The following is a 27,534-nucleotide window of genomic DNA, read 5'->3' as shown; positions in this document are numbered from 1 at the left end:
TTGTTCTACCTCAAGAAAGGCTTCAATACTGTCCTCAAGTGTGCAGTGTTCAAGTACTGTCCTATCTCACTGGGTGTCTGCAGATCCAGAGGTCTGTTTGGACATAAAGCAGAGCTGGCAGACAGGATTCTGGGTGACTGAACTGCTCTGAGTCTGACTTCAGAGGATGAGGACGAGACAAACGGCCACTTCATGGGCCTGAGTGGACTAGAGCCACAGTGGTGGACGTATAAGTCTATACTCTGTCTGCTCTGTTGTTGGAGGACAGCCAAAACCCTCATCTGCTCCAAATATTCTAGTCTGAATTATAAATGGAGCTTTGAACTTCCCCCTAAAACATGACGCAGCTGGTTTTTCCAAAACAATAAAGGAACACAATGACATTTCGAGTCAACTGCTTCTCTATGATAATCACAGATAATATTATTTGAATGTAAATTGTCCATAGCGTGTATAGTAGTTGTATCAACATAAGTCACAGTTTGGAAACAACATTATTTTCATATAGCAGCCACACAAATAATTGTAATGCTTGATCATTTAATACTTCAATGCTTAAATCCTTGTTTTGTCTTTCTCCTTCTTCTCATCCTCATCTTGAGAAATAAGGGCAAATTCAAAATATTCCACTGTCCTTAACAGAATCTATGTTTGTATTTTTTGAAATGAGACCAAATTCTTCCTCTGTCTTATTAAATACCATACATGTTCTAAATTCTCCCTGTCTATGTTCCAAGTTCAGATATGAGGTTATCATCTTTCGTGAACAACCAAGGCTTCAGGCTGCTTCCTCTTGTTGACAGGAAGCCTGGCAATCTCTCCTGTTTTTCCAGAAAAATTTAATCTTAAAATAAGGCACAAACAATATCACATACACACACACCTTCATGCTGTCAATTTCTAGTCCTAAAAGCTGTAAAAAAAAAAAAAAAAAAAGGACCAGATATAAATAAATAGAAGAGAACATATATGTTTGTTTTTTTTAAATTTACCTTATCACAAAATAAATCATTTGTCTGTTATGCAAACTGGTGAGATCTGAAACTGGCCTCAATAACACAATGACCTATTTTTAAAAATTTTGATTAGATGATTATGAAAACTGTATGAGATTTTGTTACACTTTATATAAAAACTACTTTAAAAAAAAACACCTCCCTTATATTGAAGTCCAAAGCCCAAATAACTTTAAGTCAAAAATGACCTCTTAGCAGTACATGTGGGACAATGTTCAATAAAAAGTACAGCCAGAACATGTGAGCCATTCTCCTTTCCCCACACTTCAGCTTTACAGAATTACATGATAAAAGGTCATAAAAAATCAGGCTTTATCACACGTTGTTATTTCCAATGAGTCACAGCTCAGTCTGAGTATCTCTGAGAAGGCCTGAAGCAAAAGTCGAAAAAGCCTCACTGTCACGGTCAGGATCAAAAGTCAAACAACTTATCAAAGGATATCAGGGAATATCAGTATGATTTTATACTTTACTTAAAAAACAGAATTCTTGCCTGTTTTAAATGTACTGTATGTCGGCATTTTACGGTCCTGATTTTGCCTAATTTTGTCTTCATTTTTTTTATCTGTTTCATTTTTTTGGTTTTAATTACTGCTAACGAATTTGCAAGGTAAAGACTTTAGGATTATTTCTTTTTCACTGGGTCCCAGGAACAACACAGGAACTGATATGAAATAATGACTCATGTGATAACGAGGGCTTCCAATTGATGAAACCCAAAACTAGACGCCTCTGTCTGCGGATATAGGTTATGGCATGGGAATGTAGTGCAGCCAGAGGAAGTTCAGCCAAGTCAACCCGATAAGGAGGTAGAATGAATCCCAGTCTGATTGTGATCCCCTTCAGGGAACGCAATCATGCTGGTCTTTTTGCACAGTTCACTGCATTTGGAGTGTAATCATAATGTGAGTTTTCAATCTTGCCCTTTAAGAAAATGGAGCATTTTTGGAGACAGGAAGCTGGGATCAGTAGGCAAACTTTGGTAAGTCCTCCTCCCTGCAGTCTGCCACAAGGAATAGCATTGCCGAGGCACGCTCCTGCTTCAGCTTCATTATCTGGCCAGAATCCCAACAGTGGAAACATTTTTACAACCCGCTGTGGCTAGAGGCCTGTTTCTTCAAAGCCAACTCTTTTCCTTTGGAGGGCTTCAAATTGAGCTTTAGGGGAGGCAGATGGAGGATCTGTGTGGTTTTTCTGGATCATATTTTCATCTTAATCTCTTTTAGCCTCCCTTAGCTTTCCTTCTGAAGACAATCTGGTAACTTTTCAGTAACACCTCATGTCCTAGTTTAGTCCTAAACCGAGCCTGAAAGTCAAAGAGTATTTCACTGAACATACCGTACGGTAGTGGTGCTGCTAACTACTGCACACAGTATGCTGTACATTGCAGTACAGCCAGCAGTAGAGCAAAGTTATGTGACTCTGATATACTGGAAAAAGTGGAAAATAGTGCATTGTCAGCCTGTCTTTTTTTAAAGTGGATGGGTTAGTGTCTTTTTTGCTGGGTTGAATGTAATCAAAGATTGATATTATCTTACCTAATATCACACAAATTATTAATTTAAAGATGAGCTGGCACTATCGTCCTTAAAACGTATAATCTTTCAAATATATATTATTGCTAAGTGATGTATGAGACAGATAGTTTTAAACAATTGTAGTCACAACAGCATTACATAGAGCCATAAAGTTAAAACAATTGCGTAAACAAAGGAAACAACATTCTTTAAAACTAATTCCAGGAAATATCTTTCATATTTTAAACAACGACTGCATTTACTGGAGGCATAAGTGGATAATTAGTTTCCTCTTTTTCGTGTTGAGTTCACCCATGCAATATTAATATGCCTTCCTTTATGTCATACGTACAGCGGACGGACAATGGCAATAAACAGTGATACTACCGATCACATCACAACATCAATGGATGGAAGCTCACAGCTGTAAATGGTCTGCAAGGTCACCCGAGTGCTCCTGGAAATTGGAGTATATCTGTATAATGTGACTCTGTGGGTGTGTGTGTGTGTGTGTGTGTGTGTGTGTGTCTGTAATTCAGAATAGGCATGAAGTGATGGATTATGCAGTGAGGTTCGCAATAACATGCTACAACTGATAATAAAGCATTTAAAAATGTTAAATCCTAGCAAATGAAAATCAGGGACACCACTAAATATTTAATCCTTTCGTCGTGTTCAGCAACTTGTTACAAAATTATGGAAAAACAGTCAATTTCTTCCATTAAACTGTGTTATGTTTATGTATGAAATAAGAGATTCAAGCTGCAATTTATGTTGTTATTAAGATACAAAGCCTGGAGCTTTCTGTTTGATCAATAAATGGACGGCCATGCTTTATACTTAGTGTTATTTCGAGCAACTGCTTTGATGAATCTGAAAATGTCCCAATTTAATTGCTTTTAAAAGCTACAATCTTTCTGTATACAAACCGAGTCCAACATCATTTTCAAGTGAGCACAAAAGCTTCTGTTGACTGTGTCTCACTAATCAGTATTCTTGGCTTCCAGCCATAATATATATTATACATAAACATGCTTTATGTAATCTAGATTAAAACACCTAAAATCATAGTAATATCACACGTGAATCAGTTGAAAAGCTTTAGCATTATCAGAAATTATGCTGGTGAAGAGCAAATGACCTAAATCCTCAGGAACATGTGTGTTTGTGTTTCCTTGTATGGCCTTTTTACAGAGGGACAACAGTACTGTCATGTAAAAAGTGCCCATTGTCTGATCGGGAGTGTCATCTGCTACCTGATCACTATTGATCAACACTCTCTTTGGGCTGCAATGAAGAAACAGATGGCTGGGACCTCCAACTGCTCACTCCAGCCCTGTGCAATTATCAGCCTAACACCCCAAAGAAATTGACAGAAATCCAGTCTTACACACTGCCCACATAATAAATAAATTAAAAACTGGACAATTTGTATTAAAGACAATTCAAATCTAAGACTGTTAACCTTAAGTCTTGAAGGATGACTTCTGATATATTGGTGCAGGGTGGAGGAGGAGCAGGCGTGGCACTTCTCAGGAGAGTGCCGAGTTTAGCACACAAACTGAAAGCAGCCCTTTGCTGCTGAAAGGCTTCCATTGACGTGTAAAACAGCAAACAGAGTCTCAATGTGATTGTCTTTCAAATGAGAAGATAACAGCACTCCATTTGACTGAAAATGACCTGGGGCAGAAGGTCTGAGTCAATAAAACGCTCCTCTTACAAATGGACCACCGACACGTTGGAGCCTGAAGAGACACTCCAACAGCATGTCTGATAGATGTTGCAGTTATAAAGCCATGGATTATCATCAAAATGCTTCAAAGTGATGCATCTGTTGGTCCGTACAACAGGCCCCGAAATGTGGGTTGAAGTGCTTCCACAATTTCTAATAAATGCTGGTGTCTTATTCCATATCTAATTTTTTTATGTGACAGGATCAGGCATATATCAGTGCAGATAGAATGATGCACTGATAACAAAGAGGTCTTGTCAACTGAAGTGTTTTTTAAATGCTCTTAGACTGATGACTATATTGGATTATTTCCTGTACAAAATGGTACACAGCTTTGATTTCTTGTATACTAACTGCATACTACCCCTACTATGTTTACGTTAGCCCATATTGGTATGTACAGTGGAATTCAGACACAGCTAGTACGTCTGCAAATGCATCATTGACACACATCACTTCAACATTAGCATATAGCTCAGAATGTAAACTGTCATCAATGAGCCCTTTGTTGCTACGTCACAATTTGCTACATTGATCAGATATTTTAGTAATCAAAGGTCACACTCCTCGGTTATGTGGTGTAATCTAGCATCGAATGATGTAACTCTTTCATGTACTGGTCGCTAGATTAAGTTATTGATATCTGTAGGTCAATATGATGTCCTATTCTTGTCGGTAGTTAATAAGCTCTTACTTTATCTGATGTTGGACACAAACAAGTCAGACTGCGACACATGACACTTCCATCTACCTCACAAGGCGCTGAACACTTAATTAGGGCAAATTAAAGCTGCATCTACTCAGATACAGCAGAGGAAATATTCTAGTATCGCAGGTTTACTACAATCTTAGATTTGTTTTAGCACACTTTGGAAAAAAAAATGTGTATTAAGGTACCACAAATACCTACAAGCCATTATGTTTTACTGAACAAACTGTCCCATGAAAATTGGTGCAGACGTGCAACTTTGGTGATCCTTTACTGACTGGAGACCTGTACACTTTGCAGTTGTGGATGCCCACTGCATCGCTTCATTTGTTTGTAAACATAGTATTTAATATTGCCATTGCAAGGGGAAGACTGAGCCTTCACTGCCTGAGCCACTCAGACTGTTGCCAATGGTTGCAAGGTCCTCCCTCATTCATTACAAAGGAAACTGAGGAAAAAACATCAATTTGGTAGCAAAGCATGAAATTTGCACAAAAATGAGGCGCTATTAATAACCCTGCAGCCACAGCCTGTGGATGTACAATAACTGTTTCCATTCCTTTGTGAGCACATTCGCGTGGCTTTTAAGACTAGTAAAAATATATTTTTATTCTATGTCATTTACAAAACATTGCAAAGTGTATGGTTAGTCAGTGCCTCATGTACACTGTATACATAAGGGGGAACAACATACAGTCTGCAGATAGACAGCAGGGCAGAGGACACGGCTTATAGGTATTATTAACCACCTGTGAAATTATTATTACATACAGTGACCCAAGCCGGGAGGTTTTGTGTATATGTATCAGGTAACGTTTCCTCTGTCTGTTGGTAGAGAAATGAAGAAACAATTGAGCTAGACATGACACAACGCCTTTAGAATTCAGAGTTCATGGGTAAATTTGTAGACATCAGCAACAGCCTAGACACGTAGATTTAATGTCACTAATGAGAATCCTGCGACCTGTCTCATGCCAGCATTGGTGCTTTAATGAGAGAATAATGAAACTCTGGGACAGATACCTCTCGTAACTTCCACATGATGCTTCCAATGAGTTCAGCAGGCCTGAAGAAATGAAATATTGAGAGACATGGCAAATATTGAGATTGCAATGGATGAAAGAAAGGGATAAATGGAAAGACAGAAACCCATATTCATCCTTTAAATTGTTGCTGTTTCAAGTTGGCTCCTTGTACAAATTTTGCTTTCAGGTTTATTTAACATTCAACTGAATCTACCAGATTGTTATTATCAGAGCACATAGCTGAGGTATCAAAACCAACATAATTTCAATATTTAAAGCTATTTTCAAATGCTCTTTAAACAGACTAGTATAAAAACTGACTATAAAAGACATTTAGAACATGCCCCACATTACTAGCTTTCTTATCTTCTCCTTCTCCATATGCAATAGACAAACTCACAGTAGAAGTATTGGACTCATCTTCAACCTTTAAATTACTTGATTCAAATCAGCTTTACATATTTCTGAAGGTTGTAAAAATAATTTCTGTCAAACATTTCAGGTGAAAACATCCATTAAGTGAAGCTTGAATAACTGACTGATTGACTAAGCCCAGTCCCCATTGGCAGATTAACTGCTTGTAATTCACAGTCATTTTTTTTTTAAATAATGTGTCTTCGATTTCAGAAAGTGGAAGACAAGCAGACTTCTCATTTCTGGCTGAATTTTGCAGGCTGAAATGACAGTCATTTCAGCAGATTTCATAAGCTGTTGGTAGCTAACTGATTAAGCTAATGTTAGCTCCATGAGTTGGTTGAAAATGCTGACTCCAGCTTACTTTTTAATATTTGAGACTGACTCATTTTAAAAGGGGAACACTGTAAATGGATCTTAAATATGTAATCAATGGCTACATACAAGATATATTGCTAAAAGACTGAGCCTAAAGCTGCATGGCTAAGCCAAAAAGTCGACAGTTACCAGATTGCTACCATAGGTAGTAAGCCAGTTGCCCAGATATGCGAATATCTGCTGATTACATTAGAGCATATACACATTGTTTACTCTAAACATTATACTTTTGCTCTTTTATTTTTATTTTTGGAAAGGCTAAAAAAAGAAACAATCCTCCAAGCTTTTTTAAATACGTATAATTTCTAGGCCCCATCTACCATCCAAAATCCAAAGTTTGATAGGCCTTCTGTGCCGGGGGAGGGGTTTTGTGAATGGTCAATCAGTAATGCATGCCCTTTTTATATTGTAAAATACTGTATTTATAAGGAAAATGCAATTTCATTTGGACTCCTCCACGAAGGTCAGAGGTCAGGGTCAACTACAGCCTCTGCAACAGGTCGGGATTCACTGCCATGCTCAATGACCCGTTAGAAAAGTGATTGCAGCCTCAGTGTGAACACTAATCTGGACCCTGAACAAACTAGTTGAGGGGCAGGCTTTCTAACAAAAACCCATCCTGTTATTGTGTCTCTCATTAAAGACTCTGGCCTCTGGCTTAAGTATGTATGAGATGAGGAGATATGATTGAGGATGATTTGAAAGAGCTGCTAACTACTGCCTCCAGCTTTTTAATTTGGCTAAATGTGGAGCATACATGCTGAGTTTATGAGCTGCAACACATATGCTGCCATATAAAACATCTGGATAGCTATTTTTAAGGGGGCTTTCATTTTAACCATCTCCAATAGTCTGTGATGTCTATATCCAACCTCTGTACAGACATAATTTTGTTGTTGATGACATAAATGGGAAGATAATGAATAATGGGGAAGTAAAGAACAGCAGTAACGGAACAATGCGATGTAAAACAACCGATGACTTAACAACATAAGGCCATACACAAAATACCACAAAAAAAAAAAAAAAAAAAACTCTGGAAAACAACAGACGGCACAAGCCATCTATGTTGATCACAGATTATTCATTATCCCGTGAGCACTATTCATGTCTGGGTCTTGAGTTACAAACTGCACAATGCATCTCCATGCCGGAGCCCCTGGAGGAGTACTGAGGGCCCTGGATCATGTTCACTCTGTTTCTTTACTGGCGCAGTCCAAGGAACCCAACACAAATTTAACCACATGTGAAGTAAATCTCCCCCTTTGTTGATCTCTTTCCTTCTCTAAGCCAGTCCCTGTTATTTGTGTGACAGATGTGTAACCTTCAATTATACAAGTGCTCAAATCACAAATCAAGTAGCTGCAGGTTTTTCTGTCTACATGTTAACCGACATACAGTATAACCACCCTGGATTGAATGACTACTCTGCAAAAGTACCAGCATTATTGCTTCTTCCTAATTTATGAATGTACCTGAAGGAAACATGATATCAAATAGAATAAAAAAGTTATCAGAAAAAGAGTCTAGGGCAGATGAACACAAAATCCCAGCTCCATCCTGGTGCTCTACAGACCATACAGCAAGATCACATAATACTCTCTGGGAAATCTGGTTTCAATACATTGCTACCTGTGAAGGCAGGAAATCGTCGTCATTTCTGCAGTCAATTAACAAAGAACCAGTGTGAGCATTGACCTTGGAGTGGCTTCCTTGAGATCAGGAGTCTTGCCTCCAACACTGCTAATTCAATTAGAGACTGAAAGGCCAAGTTGGGGAAGAGGGGCACCAAGGGAGCGTGAAAGGGCACGAAGTTAAGACCAGGGTGTGGAGGATGTGTGCACAGACATGGAAGAGGGAGTATTTCCATGGCATACAACAAGCAGGCAGCCTAGCAGACAAGTAAAGACAGCATACACTGGTAGAGAGCATTGGGCAAGCTGCTGGAGGGGTTGAGGAGGGAGGTACATAATACCCAGCTGAAACACGTCTTCCTCTGTCAAGGCCTCGGGTGATTTTTTTTTTGAGGCCACAGCTCAGTTACAGCTGATGGAGCAGAAGACTCATTAATCTTTGCTGCTCTTGAAATATCCCTTAATGTCTTGTGAGGGTTTGTTTTCTGCAATAACATAACTGTCTGCACAGTCTACGATCTGGGGTGTACTTAGGCTTACTTACCGTGTAGCCCCTTCTAACTGCTTACTGTACTGTACAAGTAACAACAAACAAATTCCAATACATTTACATAATCTCAAACATCCAGCAGGCCTGTAACAACATTAGCATTCATTTGGAGTTGGGTTCCTGGCCACGGAATGACTGCAGGTCCAATATTCACTCCACTTTTAGCTCTGGTCTGGTCTCCACCAATTCCTGAGGGAAATATGTTTCTTTAGCTGCTAAATGATTCGCTATGATTACCAGCCAGTTCTAACTTTGTCTCTCTTCTGTCATCTGTTTGGTGCTGGGACTGCACCAAAACAGCAGCTGGAAACAAGGCTAATGAGAACAGTGAGAGTGAACCAAAACAAGTAGCTCCAAAGTTGTAAAACCATAACAATGAGCTGAAAGATGCTAGAACATTTAAACAAGGTGGGGAACTGCAGAATTGGGTGATAATTCTCAGTGGGCTAATCATTAGAAGCGACCCCTTTCAGATTACACTGAGTCATTTGATCCATTGTTGGTATAAAAATACTGATTAGTGCAGTTTAAATAAACTAGAAAATTTCACTATGTCATGGTCTAATTTCAGTGAGAAAGAATAATCATGAGAATGTGCAATTATTCTGTATGAGCTGCAGAGTTTGATCAGTTAGAACATAAATATTCTTATCCCCCGATTATAAAATGACACCAATGAATGAAGTAGGATGGCAACAGCAGAGTAGGACATTCTAGCTTAAAGACTCGAGCTACAGCTCTAAAGCTGTGGCAATAACACCTGAGGCAGGTTTCAACATGCTTTTCATGGATATGTGTCATGTCTATGCAGATTTTCTGAAAGTATCTCTGGAGATTTTCATCTCTGGGCAAACTTGCCCACTCCTCCTTTAATAGCCTGTGCCTTGCCCCCCCCAACTGGAAAACATACACATAGAGAGGAAAATGATACTAAAGAGTCGCAGTGTTGAGCAGACGAGGACAGCCTCATATTTGTTTACATATTTCTGCCCCTATACGGAGGATAGCAGAGCAGGGAGAAGCCAGAGGAACTTCTTAGTTTGGGAAACAGCTGCTTTAAAGCAACAATTTCTGGAAAAGGTTTGGTATGGTGGGAGAATGAGTCGTCATTTATTTTAGTTTTAGAGTGTGAGTAAACAGTTATGTATGGACAGAGTGGTATGCAGCCACATCTTAACACCTTTTCCAAAAGGCTTCAGTCACACCTATCATCTCAATAACATATTTTTTCTTCTTCAGAGTTGGCACAGTGCAGGTTACATTACGACACCTGCCACATATCTGGTAAGGTTGTGATGTGGTACACTTTGGACGAAGACTGGGTGGGCCACCAATACTACCAGTGAGATGTTGTTAGAGTGTTCTGAGTGTTGTTACTTGATATCAATGAACTGACACTGATCTCATGAGGGGAAAGGTCTAAGTCATTGCAAAAGTAAGCTGAGCTCTTGATACTGCATGCCTGATCAGTGATATTTAACAGCTGCACGTCTGCAACTGCTTCAAAGGCTGTCTAACAAAACCTTCTCTAATCTTATAGAGATTAGAGAGATAGCACAATATTAATGGGCATGCGTCTTTTGTTTCTGCTTTTATGCTATGGGTGTATTTCTAAAATTTTAAATCGTGCATATTCACACCCTTAATTTTTTTTAATTGACATATTTCACTAGAGTACAGAAAAACAGTAGTCCTACATTGCAGGGCTCAAAAATGTATGGATTATAAACAGGGATTCTTTATAGTTTTTCAACATTACAAGTCAGACACAGGAGATCTTTGGTTCACTGCAAAAGACTAGCATATAGCTTTAAAATGTCAATAAACATCATCCAGGAAGCTGCAGAGAACCTGAGCCTTTGCCTCTTGAGTGGAATATGACTGCATACTGCATGTCATGGAAAAAAGCTCAACTGAATCTGGATTTCTGAGGCAAACAGCCGTATCTTTTAAGGCGTAACGGTTTAAAAAGTAGATTATAGTGGTCAAATTTTCTTTTAATGTGAAGGAATAAAACAAACAAACATTTTCTGATAACAATCCCATAAATCTGTTTATCAAAGAATTATGGCCAAGATACATGCTGAGCGGGACATTATACAGTTCAAAAATAAACATGTCAGTGCTCACTGGTGGACAAACTATGTAATGGGTAATACCATTTCTAAAGTACCATACCAATACAGTATATTTGGTACGTTTTACTTACTATCAAACATATATGCAGAGTTGGCACGGTGCAGGTTAATTATATTTGTGATAAGCTAATATCAGCCAATAATACTGGCCTGCCCTGTATTGGGTTGAGCACTAGTTTGTAATCACTTCATGTGGATATTCAATATATTTACTGTAAATAAATTTAAATAAATTACAAAAATTATAAATAAATTACATAAATTTGAGTGATCTTATAAACTGCGAGAAATGATGCTTAACTCTGTCTTACCACCACCTGGATCAAACACTACATAGACAAAGGAGAATATGTTTGACAAAAAAGATTATCAATCACTGAACTGAGCAGATTTTTCTCTAAGGTAGACATAGACAAATTTAAACAAGTCATGAAAACTAAAGCCTGAAATGTTTTATTTTGGCAGACATTAGAGGATTTCCCAATCAAATGGTTGAAGGTTTGGCAGCAAACCACCTCTCTCTCCCTCTCTGTGAGCAAGTGTACCAGCACATGTGTGTTCCTCATTTACCAGAGCCTTCCAATATTCATCGCTCTAAGATTTGTCCCAAACTCTCAAAAAACAGACCCAGAGCCTCAGCCAAGCCTTTTTCCTCTGTTGGTGTCCTGTCTTTGTTCTGTCTCCTCTGCTAAATAGCGCAAAGCTTAAAAGCTGATGCTGGAACAGTATAAGCCTCACTGAAAAAGCCTGGGTCTGGAAAATCTAATGTCTGCCCATCCCTCCGACTAAATGATTCAACACTCAAATATAAATGCTCCTACCGGGATTATGTCAGGTACTCTGTCTGTGTGACTGCAATCATTCACTGAGTGTATCCAATGTTCCATGCTGCTTGGGCAACGTTTTGTTTGGGTCAGCAAATTTTAGAAGACAGAAAAAAATAATACACGTATGTGGAAACGCTTTGACCGATCAAGTTTACAGAGAAAAGCTGTCAGAACACCAGGGCCTTTCTGCATAAGAAAGCGGATGCCTGGAACTTCCGAACTGCACAGAAAGTCACAGCTGCCTCTGTCATCACAGCAGCCTTCTATGCAGCTGCAGCATTTTTGCCTGTAACCAAAGCTGAAACCAGACCTACACTGTCTCAGAGCCCCCTGTCATTGCACCCTCACGTCCTGCGAGACAGAGTTACCCCACTTGCTGACCCCCACTGACCCCTGTCTGTCAGAGGTTCATGCCCTGAGTGAGAAAGCTGGGGAGGGCAGCTCTAAAGTCTGATTCCCTTCAGAGGTGAGATATCGGGGGACAAGCAGTCAGGCCTGTAAGAGGGCAGCAAACTTCCTTGACTGGATATCCTCTCAGACTTGACCTAAAATGTAACCCGAGGATTTCCTAGGCTGGCAGTAATTTTGTGTTTGTGTTTTAAAGCTATATAGCATAATGAACCTAGTTTGACTTCATAAAACCTGGCATAACCTCAAACACTAGGGGCAGTTTTATCCTAAAAGGACTCTGTCTTAAGAGAATAAGCTCCTTTCGTTTTGCTTTGAATTACAGTTGCCTTGAATTCGCTTAATTTGTGCAAACACAGAAGCAGACATAGATCTGTTTGTGCCTTACCTGCACTGAAATACCCTGAGGATTATACTGAGCTTGCTAAAGACTTGGCTTATATGCAAGAGATTGACAGTTAGCAGTGGTCTGTTACTCTTGAGAGCACTGATTCATGACTTAATGCTCTCCAGTGAGAGAGGAAAGACATAAATCTACAAAGGACTCAACAGATTTATCCCCAAAGTAGACAGGCTTAAATTATAAATGCATATACAGTAAGAGTCTGTCAGGCTGTGTGAAGTGCCTTACGCAGGTCCTGTAGGTGACTGACTGCCTCACAGATCTCATCCCTAAACCCTCCGCAATCTCTAAGCATAATTGAAAATGGCTGTGGGTGTATAGAGATGTTACTCACCTGGAATTGCTGGGGCGGGCTCGGCTTCGCCAGAACGAAGTACTGGACAGCCAGGTTCATGTAAGCTGTGCGGTAAGAGCTGATATTCTGGTGACCCATTACCAGTTTATACAATTCCAGGCACATCAGGCCTGCCACTGCGGCTGTTGTTGTAGCTATGGCGGGGATGATCCTTCCAGCAATGCGCTTGCTCTGTGAAGGAGACAAAGAGAGGTTTATTTTTAAAATGTACTGCAGATAATGTAGAGCTGGACAAGAATTCAATATTATCATTTACTAACTTTAAATAAAATCTTGCTGTGATGATATGAGCATATTCTGTTTGTTTTTCAAAATTCCAGTGGTGGAAAGTAAATTAGACCTCGAGTAGTTCTGAGGTACTTGCACTTTACCTGAGTATTTCCATTTTATGCTACATAATGTTTCAACATCACTACAATTTGACTCAACTGCTTTTACTTTAAAGCTATAATTACTATTTACTTTGAAGTTCAAGGTTTTAAATACAAAACATAGGATCAGCTCTTAAAATGCAATGCATATATTAGGTAGCAAACATTAGCTTTAATGTGTCAGTGATCACTGCATTCAGTAATATAAAATTGACTGGGGTCATTCTGCTGCATAGTGAGTAATTTTCCCTTTTATACTTGAAGTACATTTTGCTGCTTCTGTGCTTGTGCTTAAGTAAATATTTGAATGCAGGGCATTTTTGTTGGTGAGGTATTGCTACTTGAAGATAGGTAAATGATCTGAATATTTCTTCTGACACTGAGTTTCATCTGACTTAATGCATATTAGCAGAGCACAATTAATTGCATTATACATTAGTTTGATTATTATATATCTGATTTTGCATACATTAACACAAATATGTCAATTTTGGAAAAAATATCCTTATTGTAATGCTGGCATTTCTAGTGCATATTGCCTAGCCCTAGTGTAGGGCTTGCAAGGTTATGAAAAGCCCTGATGTGAACAGGGTTAAATGGTAAGTACGGGTAAAGTTATTCCCAAACAAGATGCAGCATGTGGTCACTGTATGATTACACAAGGGTAACCCTCTTTTCTCTCCCATCGCTCAGCAGTACCCTTCCCCCACTCTCCATCTTTCTTGGTTGTGTGTGTCTGCAGCAGCGGCTGGTACAAGGCCTGGCTCAGGTGTCACCTCCGAGGCGACAGGTAAAGTGCTGTGATTAGTTCTGCTCCCAGGACAATAGGTGAGCAGGCTGTTTCTGTGGCTTTAGGGCAGGTGTGTGCGGTACCAACTAAAAACATGACCCCAAGGGAGGGGGAGCAGTCTGCGATATTTTTTCTAATCTCTACCGCCTCTCACCTCAGCCTCATCTCTCTGATTTTCCTGTGTATTTTTTACCTTTCACAGAGATTTTATTAGATGACACATATTGTAAACATATTGACCAGGTGGCGATCGGCTGCAGGGATGTTGTAGTTCTCTGCCCTCAGGTTTGAAGCAGCAACAATGTAGTCCATGTGGAAGTTACTGTCATCATCCTGTGGCAGGTGAGATGTTAAACATGTATCAGTCATTCATATAGGTGTAACACTCCACGGCTCGATACACAAGGACAAAACATATCTACAGTTCTGTGTAAAATTAAAGGCTAATACAACTAATTACAAATGAAAAGCTAAGAATTATAGTTTCATAAGAAGTTTGAAACTCCACATTCATTATTAACTACATTACTAAACAAACTGCTAGGAGGCCTGATAACATCCATGTCCATGCCAAGTGACATTCCCAGTGATGTGGTGCTGAGCTTTGAAGCCATTGTTGTTGTGTACCTTAAATCACTCTAATACATGACTTGGTCACCCCATCAGAATGCAATGGAAACTGGATTTCTGTTGTTATCGACATAGCCAGTGAGGTCATGCTTCTTTTACTGCTGCTCTACAAAGGCAGTGAAGACGACTGTCACTCAGGGATGGCTTTAGGGATTGTGAGGAAGCTCCAAGCTGGCAACTTGATGCCTCTGAAACCCTCCTACACACATTCCATCTATCCACAGCATGACCTGGGCACGTAGGGATAAAAATGAAGAGGGGGAGTTCAGTAGTATGGGGATCTCATTCTTGTTCAAGATGACATTTGATATGTACCTGACTTACCTCATACACCTTCCTTACTGCTTGTCCTGAGTCACTGAATGCTTACCAGAACCTAATTTAGGCTGCCTCAAAGTCACTTTCCATAGCCTCTCAGTCAAAACACTAATTTCTGCAGCTACAGCAACTACATCCTTTCTGGGTTGCTTGTAGTTCTTTGTTGAACCAGGAGCCCCCCCCACACACACACATACACACCTGAAGTAAAAGTTTCAAGTCGCATTGATACAACCATCTACCTTCTAGCCACTGGTTCTTGTAACCACTTCCATATTAAAGGTCTCAAAGAGGTTCAAAACTCCATGTAGATAACAAAAAAGATTGTTAACAGGTGAGAAGTGTAACTATTCCAGTCCTTTTCCAGGGTTGCCCAGGAAACCAGGGAACTCACTGGAGGGTCAGTAGGTCAAAAGGTAAATAGAGTAGTTGTGATCCAGAGCACTAATTTCCCCACTTGACGTAATTAGTTTAACATAAAACTTATATTTTGGAAGCGACAGCCACAATTACACAAGAAGTCATTAGAAAACAGTTTGCATTTGATCCAATTTGGTGACAGTCGTTCACTGAGTGATTGCCCAGGGTGCTCTGTCTTATTCATTAACCATGTTCAAATATGGTTTTCATGGTGGACAATACATCTCCCAAAAACCATCTTGAAATTGCACCTCATAACACAACACATCTTTTTTTAGAAGGAATCACTCTGCTGAACCTACCTGATAAAGTGTTGCAAAAAAAGCTTCTAAACTTCAGATTCACATTAAATATTTTCATATACTGTCCTTCTTATAAACCAGCAGACGACAGGAAAGGAGGGAGAGAGGTGCAACAAGGGTCCTTGGCTGCACCCGACCCCGTGACGTTGCAGTTCGTGGCCAGCAACTTTGTTGCAGGTAACTAATGTGTTTTGAGAACTTGCTTGTCTTATCGAAATGTCTTTTTTTGACCATGTTCCCGAAAGTGTCGTATGCAATAATAAGGACTGTTGGGGACACTATACACTGGAAATTACTTTCTTGCCAATAAATCAGTCTTGTTCAAGGTATGACTGACTGTGCCAAACAACTGGTTAGGAGATACCTTTGGGAATTTGTTGAAGAAATATCTCTAGTCTGCAGTCCCAGATACCCTCTTAGAAAAAATAGACCTCTGCTCCCTGTATCCTGCCTCAGACACTTCAATTGCCAACCAAGCACTAAACCCGATTTAAAGTCCAGACATAGATTTATGAGTTGTTGAGAGGTGATGTGAAAGAGTCTGAGGAGAGACTGTCATGGAGGCGAGATACACAATGGACGTGTTATAGAGGGAAATCTGCCTTCAGGGTTCAGAGTGTGCCACTTCAAAGACTTGGTTCGGCACATTTGAGGGGAGTATGTCTCTGTCCCAAGTTGCTGAGTGCGCAGCATTTCACAAAAGTGTGCTGGGCTCTCACAAAGGCCCATATAGAAATAAATCTGTTCCATGTGAGCTGGCTGACTGAGCTTTTTGCTAGAGTTTCAAACAGGATGTACAGTTTCAAAATATACATCTTAGCTCCAAGGTGTTATAACAGTGAACACAGAATACAAGCAAGCTCTGTTTTATTGGTATGTTGGGCAAAAAGCTCAGATTTGGGTCACTGAGAACCCAAAGATGGGGGAAAAAAAAGAAATACTCTGAAAGCGCCCATAGATTTGAGTGTAGCTCCCTGCTAAGACTCAGCCGCCACTCTGTCTGTGGCAAAAGCAGTGTGTGCAGCAGAGGTGTCACTCCTGTCCTACCTTCTCAAAGTCGATGGGGTACATCTGCATGGCTGAGCTTTTCAGAGATGGTGAGGCCAACTCTCCTTTCAATTCCTCAAGCTGAGCATTTTCTGGTGCAAAGAAACAGAGACAGTAAATAAAAGATATTCTGGAAGTAAGTGAGGTAGTAACAGAGAATAAAAGCGATTTAAAATAACTCACCTGTGTCATCACTTTCCTTTTCTTTGTCCTCCTGCATCTCCTGCTCAGTAAGATGAATCTTCACGGAGGAACTGGGAGTGAAAGATGGTACATTAACTTTCTCTAAGATTTTTCTGATAGAAGAGCCATCTCTTGTCCCTTTGATGCCATAGATATGCCCGTACAGATTAGCTGCTGCCACCACATACTCCATATGGGTAGTCTAAAACACAGAATCCAAACATAAACTGTTAATGATCACGACTTATCACCATGGTTTAAAGAATACACTCTTCACAATTAAACAAACACACAGTAAATATATTCACACCAGAGGGTATTTATTTTACATGCATAGGGAAGCCAAAGCTATAGATAAAGTGTAAACAATACTGAACATAAATGTAAAAATGCTTGATTTAAGTGACCCCGCACTGAGTCCTTATAGCAGACCTGCCTGCAGGATGAAACTGTAGAAGAGAAATTATTAAAAAGGGGGGGGGCGGAAAGATATTAACGTAGTGCATCAAGGCCAAATTACTTCCCTGACACATTAGGTAGCTGTAATAGAAGCTCTCTCAATCATTTTCTCTCTCCGTCTTCAGACGCACACAGACACACACACACACACACACACGCACATATACTGTGTCTTGTGGCAGTCAGTGCTGCTTACCATATGGAAACAATCCAATTTTTACATTTATTTTACTTCTCTACAACACTGTATTGAATTCACTGATTATTGGAGTAGCAGGTGGTGATAACGTTGCATAGAGACTTAATGAGACTCACAATACATGAATAGAACCATCGAGGAATTACAGAATCGATTAGCCTTTAATATAGACAATATCTACTGCAGGAATTTATTTTGTTTAAGAAAGGGCACAGATAATAGATAACATGATAATACAATATATGACTATTTGTGGCATATCTAACACTGTCTGTCGAAGGTAGGAGCTTAGAAAAGATAAGATGACAACATTTCACACAGATGAAAGGGCAAACAGAAACTGTAAAAGAAATAAAATAGAGATGGCATTAGATGAATTAGAATGTTGAGAGTCTAGAGATGGCACAAAAAATTAGGTGAAATGACTAACGGAAGGAGGAAAGCAGAATATTACTTCGAAATCTTTGAGAGACAATCCAACACTGTGAACTGTCAATTTCTCACTTCTATTAGTGCACCATTACAGCCTTCTGAGTTACTGTGTTGGCAGTTTAATATCGTTACTCAGTGTGACAGCATTGTTAGTGAGATTATTATCTGCCTTTCATTGTCCATATGCAGGTAAGGTTTCATTCATGGCTCAGACAAGAATCCAGTATATGGTCATATTGAGGAAGAGCCACTATCAAACCAGATAAAGAAGGAATGTGAGTGATCATCACCGAATACTGTGGCATTTTTCAGTCATTCCTGTCTACTGTTTCAGGGTGAGGAACTGGACCAGAGACACTACTCACGTTGTTAGGGTCAAAGGTCAGTGGGTGAGGGCATCTCTTCGATCCAGACCAAAAGGGTAGCCCAGTAGGGGTCAGCTAAAGAGAAGCAGAAGAAAATCCCTTTATCACAATGATCAGCAGCTGTAAAAATCATAGGATCAACTCCAACACACCGATCCTTAGAGTCACCTCAACTTACATTCTTTTATAAACTGATGAAGCTCAGCGTAGATCAGCATATAAAAACCAGTGACAGCAACACTGCGATCTCTGTTCCTCATAAAAAAGGACCAATATTATATTCCAAACATAAACACTTTCATTTGACAGGAGTGTCACACACTCATCACACAGTATGTCGATAAATTACCCGCTAAAACATCCCCATTCTTTAGTTTTCTGGCTCAGCAGGAGGCCTGCAAATCTTCCCATAGCACAGCCAGACTAATATTCTTATCAGTCATGTGTTGACTACACAATTTGTATGCCTGATAAAGGAACAAAGGGGCTGAGAGCTTTGATGTTGCCAAATGGTCCATATGCTGGGAAAGGGAGAGTCTCCTACTGATGGTGCCAGTTTTCACTGTAGGGGTGCTTTCTATAGCAGCCAAAAGGCATCAACAACATTCTCCTTTTTCACAGTAAAGCTTCAGACGGCAAAACAGGGCAACAACAATGCTTTGTTCTTACAAAGGTTGACTGGGATTTTTCCTTATCTAAATTAGAGGTCTTCATATAGAGGGTATCTGCTGTACAGACTATAAAACCCTTTGAGGCAAATTTGTGATTTTGGGTTATATAAATAGCCCAATTGACTTGAATTCTACCTGTTTTTCATAATCAATTAATCATTCAGTGTATGAAATGTCAAAAATAATGAAAAATATCATCACAAGTTATGGTAGTCAAAATTATGTCTTAAAAATGTCTTGTTTTGTCTGATCATCATATAAAAACAACTAGTATTAAAGTTTACATTTTTATGAAAGAGAAAAACAACAAATCATATCGAGCTTGAAAACATTGCCTTCAACTGACCGACTTACTAGTTGTAGTCGATTTACTAGTTTCAGCCATCGTCTATGGCTTTATATGCAGGAGTTTCTCACTCACTTTAATGAATAGGCTCGAAGATAAATACAGCAGATAAACTTTATATACAAACATTATTTGTTTTCTGCATTAACAATATGAGGCCTTTAATCTCTGATGTCATTTTAGCTACATCCATGTCTTATACTGGCCAATCTCTCGGTGTGTCGGCCTGTGTAGGATGAAGATGCTCCCCTAATGTCTTGTTTCAAATCCAGCCATTGTTCAGTTTGTCAAAGTTTAAACACACACGCAGAACAATGCTCACTTCTGGAGGTTCACGCCAACCAAAGTAGCTATTACATCAAATGAGCGGTCATCTGTCATGCTTGTGTACCAGTATTTGTCAGGTTTGTTTATGATCGTTAACTGACATTAGCTGCCTTATCATAGTTCCTCAGAAAGTCTGTGGTCAACAGTGACTTTTAACAGCACAATGAAACCATAATTCTCTTTTAGTTAACTAGGACAAAGAGAACTATGGGAGAAAAAGAGAAACAAAAAGTTAAAACCATAACTGTCTTTGAGTTTTTCTATGGTGTGTTGTGATGATGAAACCTTACACAAAGACACAACAGTGCCCCTTTGTGTCCATAAACATTAATTGCAGCAATACGATGCTTGACTTTAGGGAAAGCTATTTTTCCTCTAGTGTGATTTTACCTGTTTGGGAGGAAAACAGTGCAGAAGCTGTCGGATCTCGTTGTTATAGAGAGTTTCCCATTTGCACCGTGCCCAGCTCACACAGTCTTCCCAGCTCGTTGGACGCTGTCCTCCTGTTTTCATGTCCTTCAGGCTGCCCCACACCCCTCCAAGAACCTCCAAGGCCTCAGCATCTCCATGGCCAAGAGTTCGCTCTACAAACCCCGCATCCCTGCAGGAAACAGGGCAACAAGTCCTTTTTATTTATTGAAAGACATACAGTGTACAGAAGGTAATAATTACTAGCTCTGGAAAAAGACAAGATAGGAGAAGTATCATCTACATGTCTCATTGTAATATACATTCTTGAGGTCTAACTTCTAGAATAAAAGCTTTGACTTCTATTTTTCTGTGACAGTTTGTTATTTGCAACACTATCTAGTTAACAGGAAACTGAAAATTGGGTAAGTCATCATGGAAAAATATATGGTTCTATCACGCACAGAAGAGAATGACTAAACAGATCTTTGTAAACTAGTGTGTAGTCTTGCTAGTGACTCAGAAGTAATTCATAGGAGCTCATAGGAGTGGAAATGAGGTGTTTTGTAAGTTTGTAGAGTGCTGATAACTGCAACTCTAAACCCACAGGCCTGGACAGTTCTTGAACCACAATCATGTGCCAGCTCACCGTTTGGGGCATTGCACTCTGAAAAAAAGATATCCTCTGTGTGCTACAACTAAACAGATCTAAACAGGAACATTTAGAGTCATAGTTCTGCATAGAGCTGCACATGTGGGAGAACAACACAACAAAACATGACTGTTCCTTTCCATAACCTCATTAACCATGACTTAAAATTTACTGGGCTGTGACATGTAGCTGACCTGCCTCGTGAAAATGTCCAGAAAGCTTTTCCATGACTGCACTGACTGCACTACAGTCTGGCTACAGAACACTACATTGTAAATCATCATTGTAAAACCTCTGAAGAAAGTGGTTATTGGAGTATTATAATGCATATTCTTATTTCTAAACATCAGTGTGAGAAACTTCAATGGCTGTTTGAACTGGTAAGCACAATTATTTTTTCTAGGCACAATTTTTGCTCCTCTATAAAGACACAAGAAAGTGTCTAGGTACCTTACAATGAGGGGAGATTATATCCGATCTCCCCAAAACAAACAGAGAGAAATCTCTGGCTGAATTAGGCAGGCTCCGAGGCTCACAGCTCAGACACAGTTTGGGACTGGAAGCTCAAATCTGTCACTGATGTGCTGTAACATTATAATTAGGTCAATGCTTTATGCTAGGCTCAGTGTTGTTCAGTTTTCCATAAAATAACAACTCGGAGAGTTGCAAAATTATTCAACTCTTTAATCTCAAATAAATACGAATATTGCCAGTACAGTCACTGACAAAGCCCTTTGACATGATATAGCACTTTTTCCCGAATTAATCAAATCTCTGTGTTTCTAAACCAGAAAGCCTTCTAATTAGATGAGAGACCTAATCCATTATTTGGGGAAAGTAGCGCTGTGAAAGGTATATTACAAAGTACAGCCTTGGCAAGACAGACTGCTTATGTCATTTTTACTAGAGGTTTTCTGCTAAAAGCCAACCACATGTTTTCCTGTTTAGAAAACAAAATAATGAGCTTGAACCACTTCATTAGCTTTGTAGGTTTGGTGGAATGCTTTGTAAGAGAGCACAAAAGCATTGTAAAATGAGCAACTAGTGGTCATTACGTGGCAGCAGATTGGCAGCAGCTTTCTGTATGTAGTCTCTCACATTTTTTTGGAAGCAACATTTGTTGTGGAAAAAGGTAGATCACATGAGGATGGCATCATATCTTACCTCAGGAAGTGGTTCACATTTTCAGGTGTTTGTTTAAACAGACCGTCAAACTGGACTCTGGCCCACTAAATGAATTATAATGCCAGGTTAGTGTAAAGAAATTCAAATGTATGTTCCTATAGATAATACAATCAGTAAAGTGGCTACTTTTCACGCACTATAAGAATACACTGAGTGACCAGAAAAACAGAAAACCATGTATAATGTAATTAATCCAAAAATAGCAGCCCAGTAATATATTTATATCGTTTAATTTTTGCAGACAGTGTCAGAGGTGTGGATTCAAATCCGATCATTCTTTAGCCACACCAGCGCCCTGGCTGTATATGAATGGAAATATTATTCTGTCATCAGTTGGTCCACCCCTTTGGTCCAGAGTGAAATATCTCCACAACTATCAGATCGATTTCCATGACATTTTTTTTACAAAGATTCTTGGTCCCCAGAGGATGAGTCCTATGACTTTGGAGATTCACTGAATTTTCCTCTAGCGCCACCACGGGTTTGAAATTGCTTTGTAGTGAAACGTCTCGACAACTACTGGATGGATTGTCATTAAATTGGGTGTAGACATTCATATCCAACCTCAGGTTCAATTATAGTAACGTTTGAGATCCCTTAACTTTCATCTGGTGCCATCATCTGGTCAGAATTTTAATTAGTTTAGCTCTGGGTTTATGACCAAATAATTGCAAAACTAGTGCCATTCCCATCACCATCAGCTATAATCAGTGTTTAGTGCCAATTAGCAAACTTGCATGGTGGACAATTGGATGGTAAACCTGCTAAACATCATGTTGGCGTTGTCATGGGGAGCAAGCAAGGATTCCAACTTAAGCATTTAATTCAAAACACTGCAGTGCCTAATTACAGACTAGCAGAACCGCTAGCATGGCTGTAGACCCTTGATGAAATTCTTGTGTTTTATTTGACTACATTATATAAAAGGATGTGTCTAATGTTTTGGCCCTCTATATTTGTAAATGTGGTGGATAAAACATTAGAGACACCTTTCAGTGTAATGCAGTCAGTGCAACACCTTCATAAAGTACTATAGAATTCTGTCTGCCCATAAAAAACTTAGTAGTCTGGACAAAACGTTAACATTTTAAAGATTTTAAGTAAGGTCTATTTTATGTTTCTGGTGATTCAGTGCACGTTTTGAATCTATCTATGCAACTCATTTCCATTATGGCAAAGGTGAACACAAAGCTTAATTAGACTTAAATCTAATTCTATTTCCAACCTGCAGAGTGTGGCTGATGCTATGAGGGAAGCTCTTGAGCGTGCAGAGTGGGATGGCATTATTAGAACTTGGTTTGGCAGGTCCATAAGACTCTGTCAGGTGCGGCACCACCACCAGAGTATGACCTTTGGTTCCTAGAGTTCCTCCCTCCAGCAACGGCTTCTGGTGTTGAACACAGCGTCCATCAAGAAAGACCCCTGGGCATCAAAAAGAGGGGTTAAAAGCTTTTACGAGCATTTGTAGTCAAATATGTTCTGTAAATGTATAACCACGGTTGAAACGAGAACTTAATATAATAATGGTAATGAAGACAGAGTAAGTGTCCTCACTGGCTTCCACATTATCAAGGGCTGCAGCCACTCCATTGAGACTCATGAAGAAGTCATATCCATACACTCCTTCGCTGTCAGGGTCCAGACGATTCTGGTGAGCGGTGATTTTCATCTGTGGGTTCATTTCTCGCACTGCTCTGGCTGCGACCTCGGATTTTGGTTTCTGTTTATGGACAAGTGAGCAAATGGGCAGTGTGTCTGGGAGGTAATGCACTGCATGTGAACAATGTAGGTAAGATCTGACACAAACAATGGTGGAAATGGCAGAAGGAGGGAGTATTGAATAAACTGTTATTTTATATAAAATCAATATCCAGATTTGTTATTGGATCTTTCCATGAAACTATTCCAAGAAATCAGAATAATCTAATGTCTGATAAGGACATCCTCGGTCATTAATAATTCACACAGAGTATTTACTGTACTGTCAAGACAGTACATTCTGAGTGTCTCACTGCTATTCTATCATGTTACAGTAAAACCAGCCCATTTCAGAATGTCAGAGCAGTTGAAGATTTTTGTCAACATACCCGCTGACTGTACAAAACTGTGTTACGTAAGTTGTTTAAACATGAGAGATCAACTGCCCTGATATACTCCTAAAATAAACATCTACAAAACAAAACAGCCAAGAATGATGGAAGCATGGCAGCTATGTGTAATCTGACACAAGCTATCTCACACTGTGACAATACCTTCAGCCCCAGCCTGTCCCCATAGTAAAGCCCTCTGACCCTTCCACTTAACCAGGTCAAACACGAGCCAGTGAGCCATGATGGCATGAGTTTCAAGTTGTGATACGCTGTACTGTGTGTTTTCTCACCCCAATGTCCTGAAACCTGAACAGGAACTGGCGGTTCAAATTGGATCTTTCTATGAAGTCCATGTCTGTGACGATGATTTGCCCTTCTTCTCCTGCACCGAGCCCAATGAGGGCAAAGTTTTTGAGAAGCTCGCAGCCAATAGCACCGGCTCCAACCTTGAAATAAGACAAGATAGAGGGAGAATCATAATAAAACTATAATAGTTCAGATAGTGGAAGTGAATGTCACCAAATGTCACCACTAGTCAAAATGTTGAAATTATTAAAGTTTTAAAATTGCACATTTCCCTTATACACTTTAGCAACTAAGAAATTTATCTAATCTTCCACATTATTTGTTCCACTGCCTGATGCTTTGTGTGGAGGATTTACAGTGGTAAAACAAACAAATGAATGCACTCTCTCTGTCAAACACACACGCACAGCCAGTAAACAACAGTAAAAATAACACTGTTAAAGGAAACAGAGAAAGGGCTTGGCACTGTTGAATGGCCCCTGCACACCGAGAGGTCAACACCAGCAGGAAATGCCACCTGAATCACAGCCGTTTCCTGCATGTGCCATCATCAACACCAGACAGGATCAAAGGACGACACAGATGGAGCTCCTGCTTTCCAGTGCAGAGTGTGTCCCCTGCTGGACAAGTTTTAAACCTGCCCTCACCAGGAAATACTTCTGCCTCTCAAGCTTTTCCTGGAACGCTGACCCGAACACAGCAATCTGTCCATCATACCTTGTGCCTTTCTGTTGGACGAGACAGCAAAAGTAGTTCAATTAGACCTGAATCTGGTTCTTATCAGTCTGATGGACTGCTCTTGTTTGATACATGTGAAACGTTTAAATTGAGGAATCTTTTAACATACTGCTGAGAAGGAGCACTCTGCCAGTTGATCTTCCCCTTGAGGGAGGCACTCCAGCGCATCGAAATAAAACCACTGCCGAAGAGGCATAAATTTCCTACTACATGCCTGCAGAAACAAGATAGAGTGCACAGAGCAAAGTACAATCAGCTATATACACCACCCCGCAGTAAGTAAGTAAGTTATTTATATCTAATATACACAATGTAATTACAGTAGTGTGTACATGCTCCATCAGAATATTAAACTAATATTACAAGCATTGACCGTCGACCTCACCTTAATAACTTCCTGCGCAGCAAGGCTTCCAATGAAAGCATTGATAGGAGCCAAGTCACCCTGGGCTGTGAAGGACAGGTTTCGCACAGCAACTTCATCCAGCTTTTCCAGCTGTGTGACTCTATTCAGCTCTTTCACAGTGGCAAGCAGGGCATCCGCATCTGACTATATGGGATTAATCACCAACAAGTCAGTGGAAACAATCCTGTTAACTGTTTAATTTTCACACTACAGCATCACAGCCTGATTAACTTGCTTTTATTTATTCTATATTTACCTGTTTTGTAAAATTAATTGAATATTGGCTGTAATATCCTGTAACCTTCACTGACCTGAGATCGAATATGAGGGAGTCGTTGTTCTTTCTTCACGAAGCTATGAAGAGCTTGGAACGCCAAATGCAGGGTCTTATGCCGCGCTACTTTTCCATAGTCATTCATTTTCAGGAGTTCATGATCCAACAGAGCCTCACCTAGTGGTTTCTACAATTTATATCGTAGTTATTTTATTAATTGCGGGTAGACTTATGCCAAAGCAAAAATTAAGAAAGTTACAACAAAATGTTGACACTCACAAAACTTAGCGTGCAGGGCTGTTTAACCTCAGTCACTACTCCACCCAGCTCATACTCAGAAAAGGCTGAAGTGTCACCAATGCTGAAGGAGTAAGGGCCTGTACATAGAGGCAACAAACTGATAGTGAGATAGAGAAAAATTCTCACAACTATTAAATTCTACTGGGTTGTTCCTAGGAAATTCTAAAAAAGTGCCATGTGGAGGGCTGGAGTGTGACTCACAACGATACTGTGTGTTGCAAGTCTCAACAGCAGAGGAAAGAAACTGTAAATGCAAAAAACTAATCATGGCAAAGTAACACTAACTGCGGACTGTGATCTCCACAGGGTCGATGTTGTTGAGCTCCGTCATGCCTTGGACTTCAGAGAAAGAAACTTTAGTACCATCTGAAAATCCAGGCTTCTGGTCATAGGTGCAGACCACCACTCCAGGATTGTCCTAAAATACAGACAATGTTAACGGCCTTTAAATTTTAATTCCCTACACCTTTAGTGTCTGGGATGGGGAATCATTTCAGTTTAATCAGACAGGTCAGAGGCCTTCTCTGTGGAGTTTGTATGTACTTCCCGTGCATTTTTGGATTTCCTTTCACAGTGCAAAGACATGCATATCGGGTGAACTAGCAAATGTTATATTAAAATATACCTAAATTGCCAATGGATGTGAAAATTGGCTGGATGGATGAGTTAGAAAGGATCTTCATAGGCCACTAACATAAAACAAATGGGTAGCGTTACCTTGGAGATACTTTCTATCATTGCCGATGACGGAATCTCTCCATTCTGATCCAAGACCTCAAACTCCTCCCCAAAGTCACAGAACAACTGACTGCAAATGAACCACACGGTTGTCAATTCTTTCTTCCCTGCATTACTAAGTACATCCAGTGAATTTCAGACAGTTTGTCCCCTGCCCACTTACCCACAGAGTCCTTTGGTGTCTGCCACAATGAACTTTATTCCGTGCGAATGGCAGAGCTCACCAAAACGCCTCTGATCATCCAGTGAGGAGTCGGTGAGGACCACCACCTGAAAAATGACAGTCCCCCTCCATTCAGAAAAATGTTATGCTTGTTGTTACTTAACCTGAATGTTTGGCTTTCATTGTGTAGAGTGATGTATGTGCAGAGTTTGACACTAGAGGGCTGCTTTCACACTCATCTGCTGAAAAAGGGAAAATTTCTCAGTGCTCACACTAAGTAGAGAGTTTAGTAGGAGCAGCAGGAGTAG

General features: G+C 39.8%; 1 protein-coding gene across 1 annotated transcript in view; it reads right to left on the bottom strand.

Moving 5' to 3' along the window:
• The window catches only part of uba7 (ubiquitin-like modifier activating enzyme 7), a 35,694-nt gene that overhangs the window by 6,875 nt on the left and 1,285 nt on the right, over nt 1-27,534 (bottom strand). Inside the window, exons 4-21 of the mRNA XM_040116468.1 lie at nt 27,227-27,333; nt 27,043-27,133; nt 26,611-26,743; nt 26,305-26,402; nt 26,063-26,212; nt 25,731-25,895; nt 25,455-25,559; nt 25,255-25,335; nt 24,592-24,747; nt 23,766-23,931; nt 23,437-23,633; nt 22,191-22,255; nt 20,357-20,567; nt 18,623-18,697; nt 17,168-17,369; nt 16,985-17,076; nt 14,508-14,600; nt 13,086-13,277 (exon numbers count right to left, since the gene is read on the bottom strand). Of these exons, the coding sequence (XP_039972402.1) occupies nt 13,086-13,277; nt 14,508-14,600; nt 16,985-17,076; nt 17,168-17,369; nt 18,623-18,697; nt 20,357-20,567; nt 22,191-22,255; nt 23,437-23,633; nt 23,766-23,931; nt 24,592-24,747; nt 25,255-25,335; nt 25,455-25,559; nt 25,731-25,895; nt 26,063-26,212; nt 26,305-26,402; nt 26,611-26,743; nt 27,043-27,133; nt 27,227-27,333 (2,379 nt within the window). The remainder of the gene's footprint in view (nt 1-13,085; nt 13,278-14,507; nt 14,601-16,984; nt 17,077-17,167; nt 17,370-18,622; nt 18,698-20,356; nt 20,568-22,190; nt 22,256-23,436; nt 23,634-23,765; nt 23,932-24,591; nt 24,748-25,254; nt 25,336-25,454; nt 25,560-25,730; nt 25,896-26,062; nt 26,213-26,304; nt 26,403-26,610; nt 26,744-27,042; nt 27,134-27,226; nt 27,334-27,534) is intronic.

The sequence above is a fragment of the Xiphias gladius genome, chromosome 21 (assembly GCF_016859285.1).
Source record: "Xiphias gladius isolate SHS-SW01 ecotype Sanya breed wild chromosome 21, ASM1685928v1, whole genome shotgun sequence".
In the NCBI taxonomy this organism is placed as follows: domain Eukaryota; kingdom Metazoa; phylum Chordata; class Actinopteri; order Istiophoriformes; family Xiphiidae; genus Xiphias; species Xiphias gladius.
Note: the sequence above shows the minus strand (reverse complement) of the source record. Positions and strands in the feature narration are given on the sequence as shown.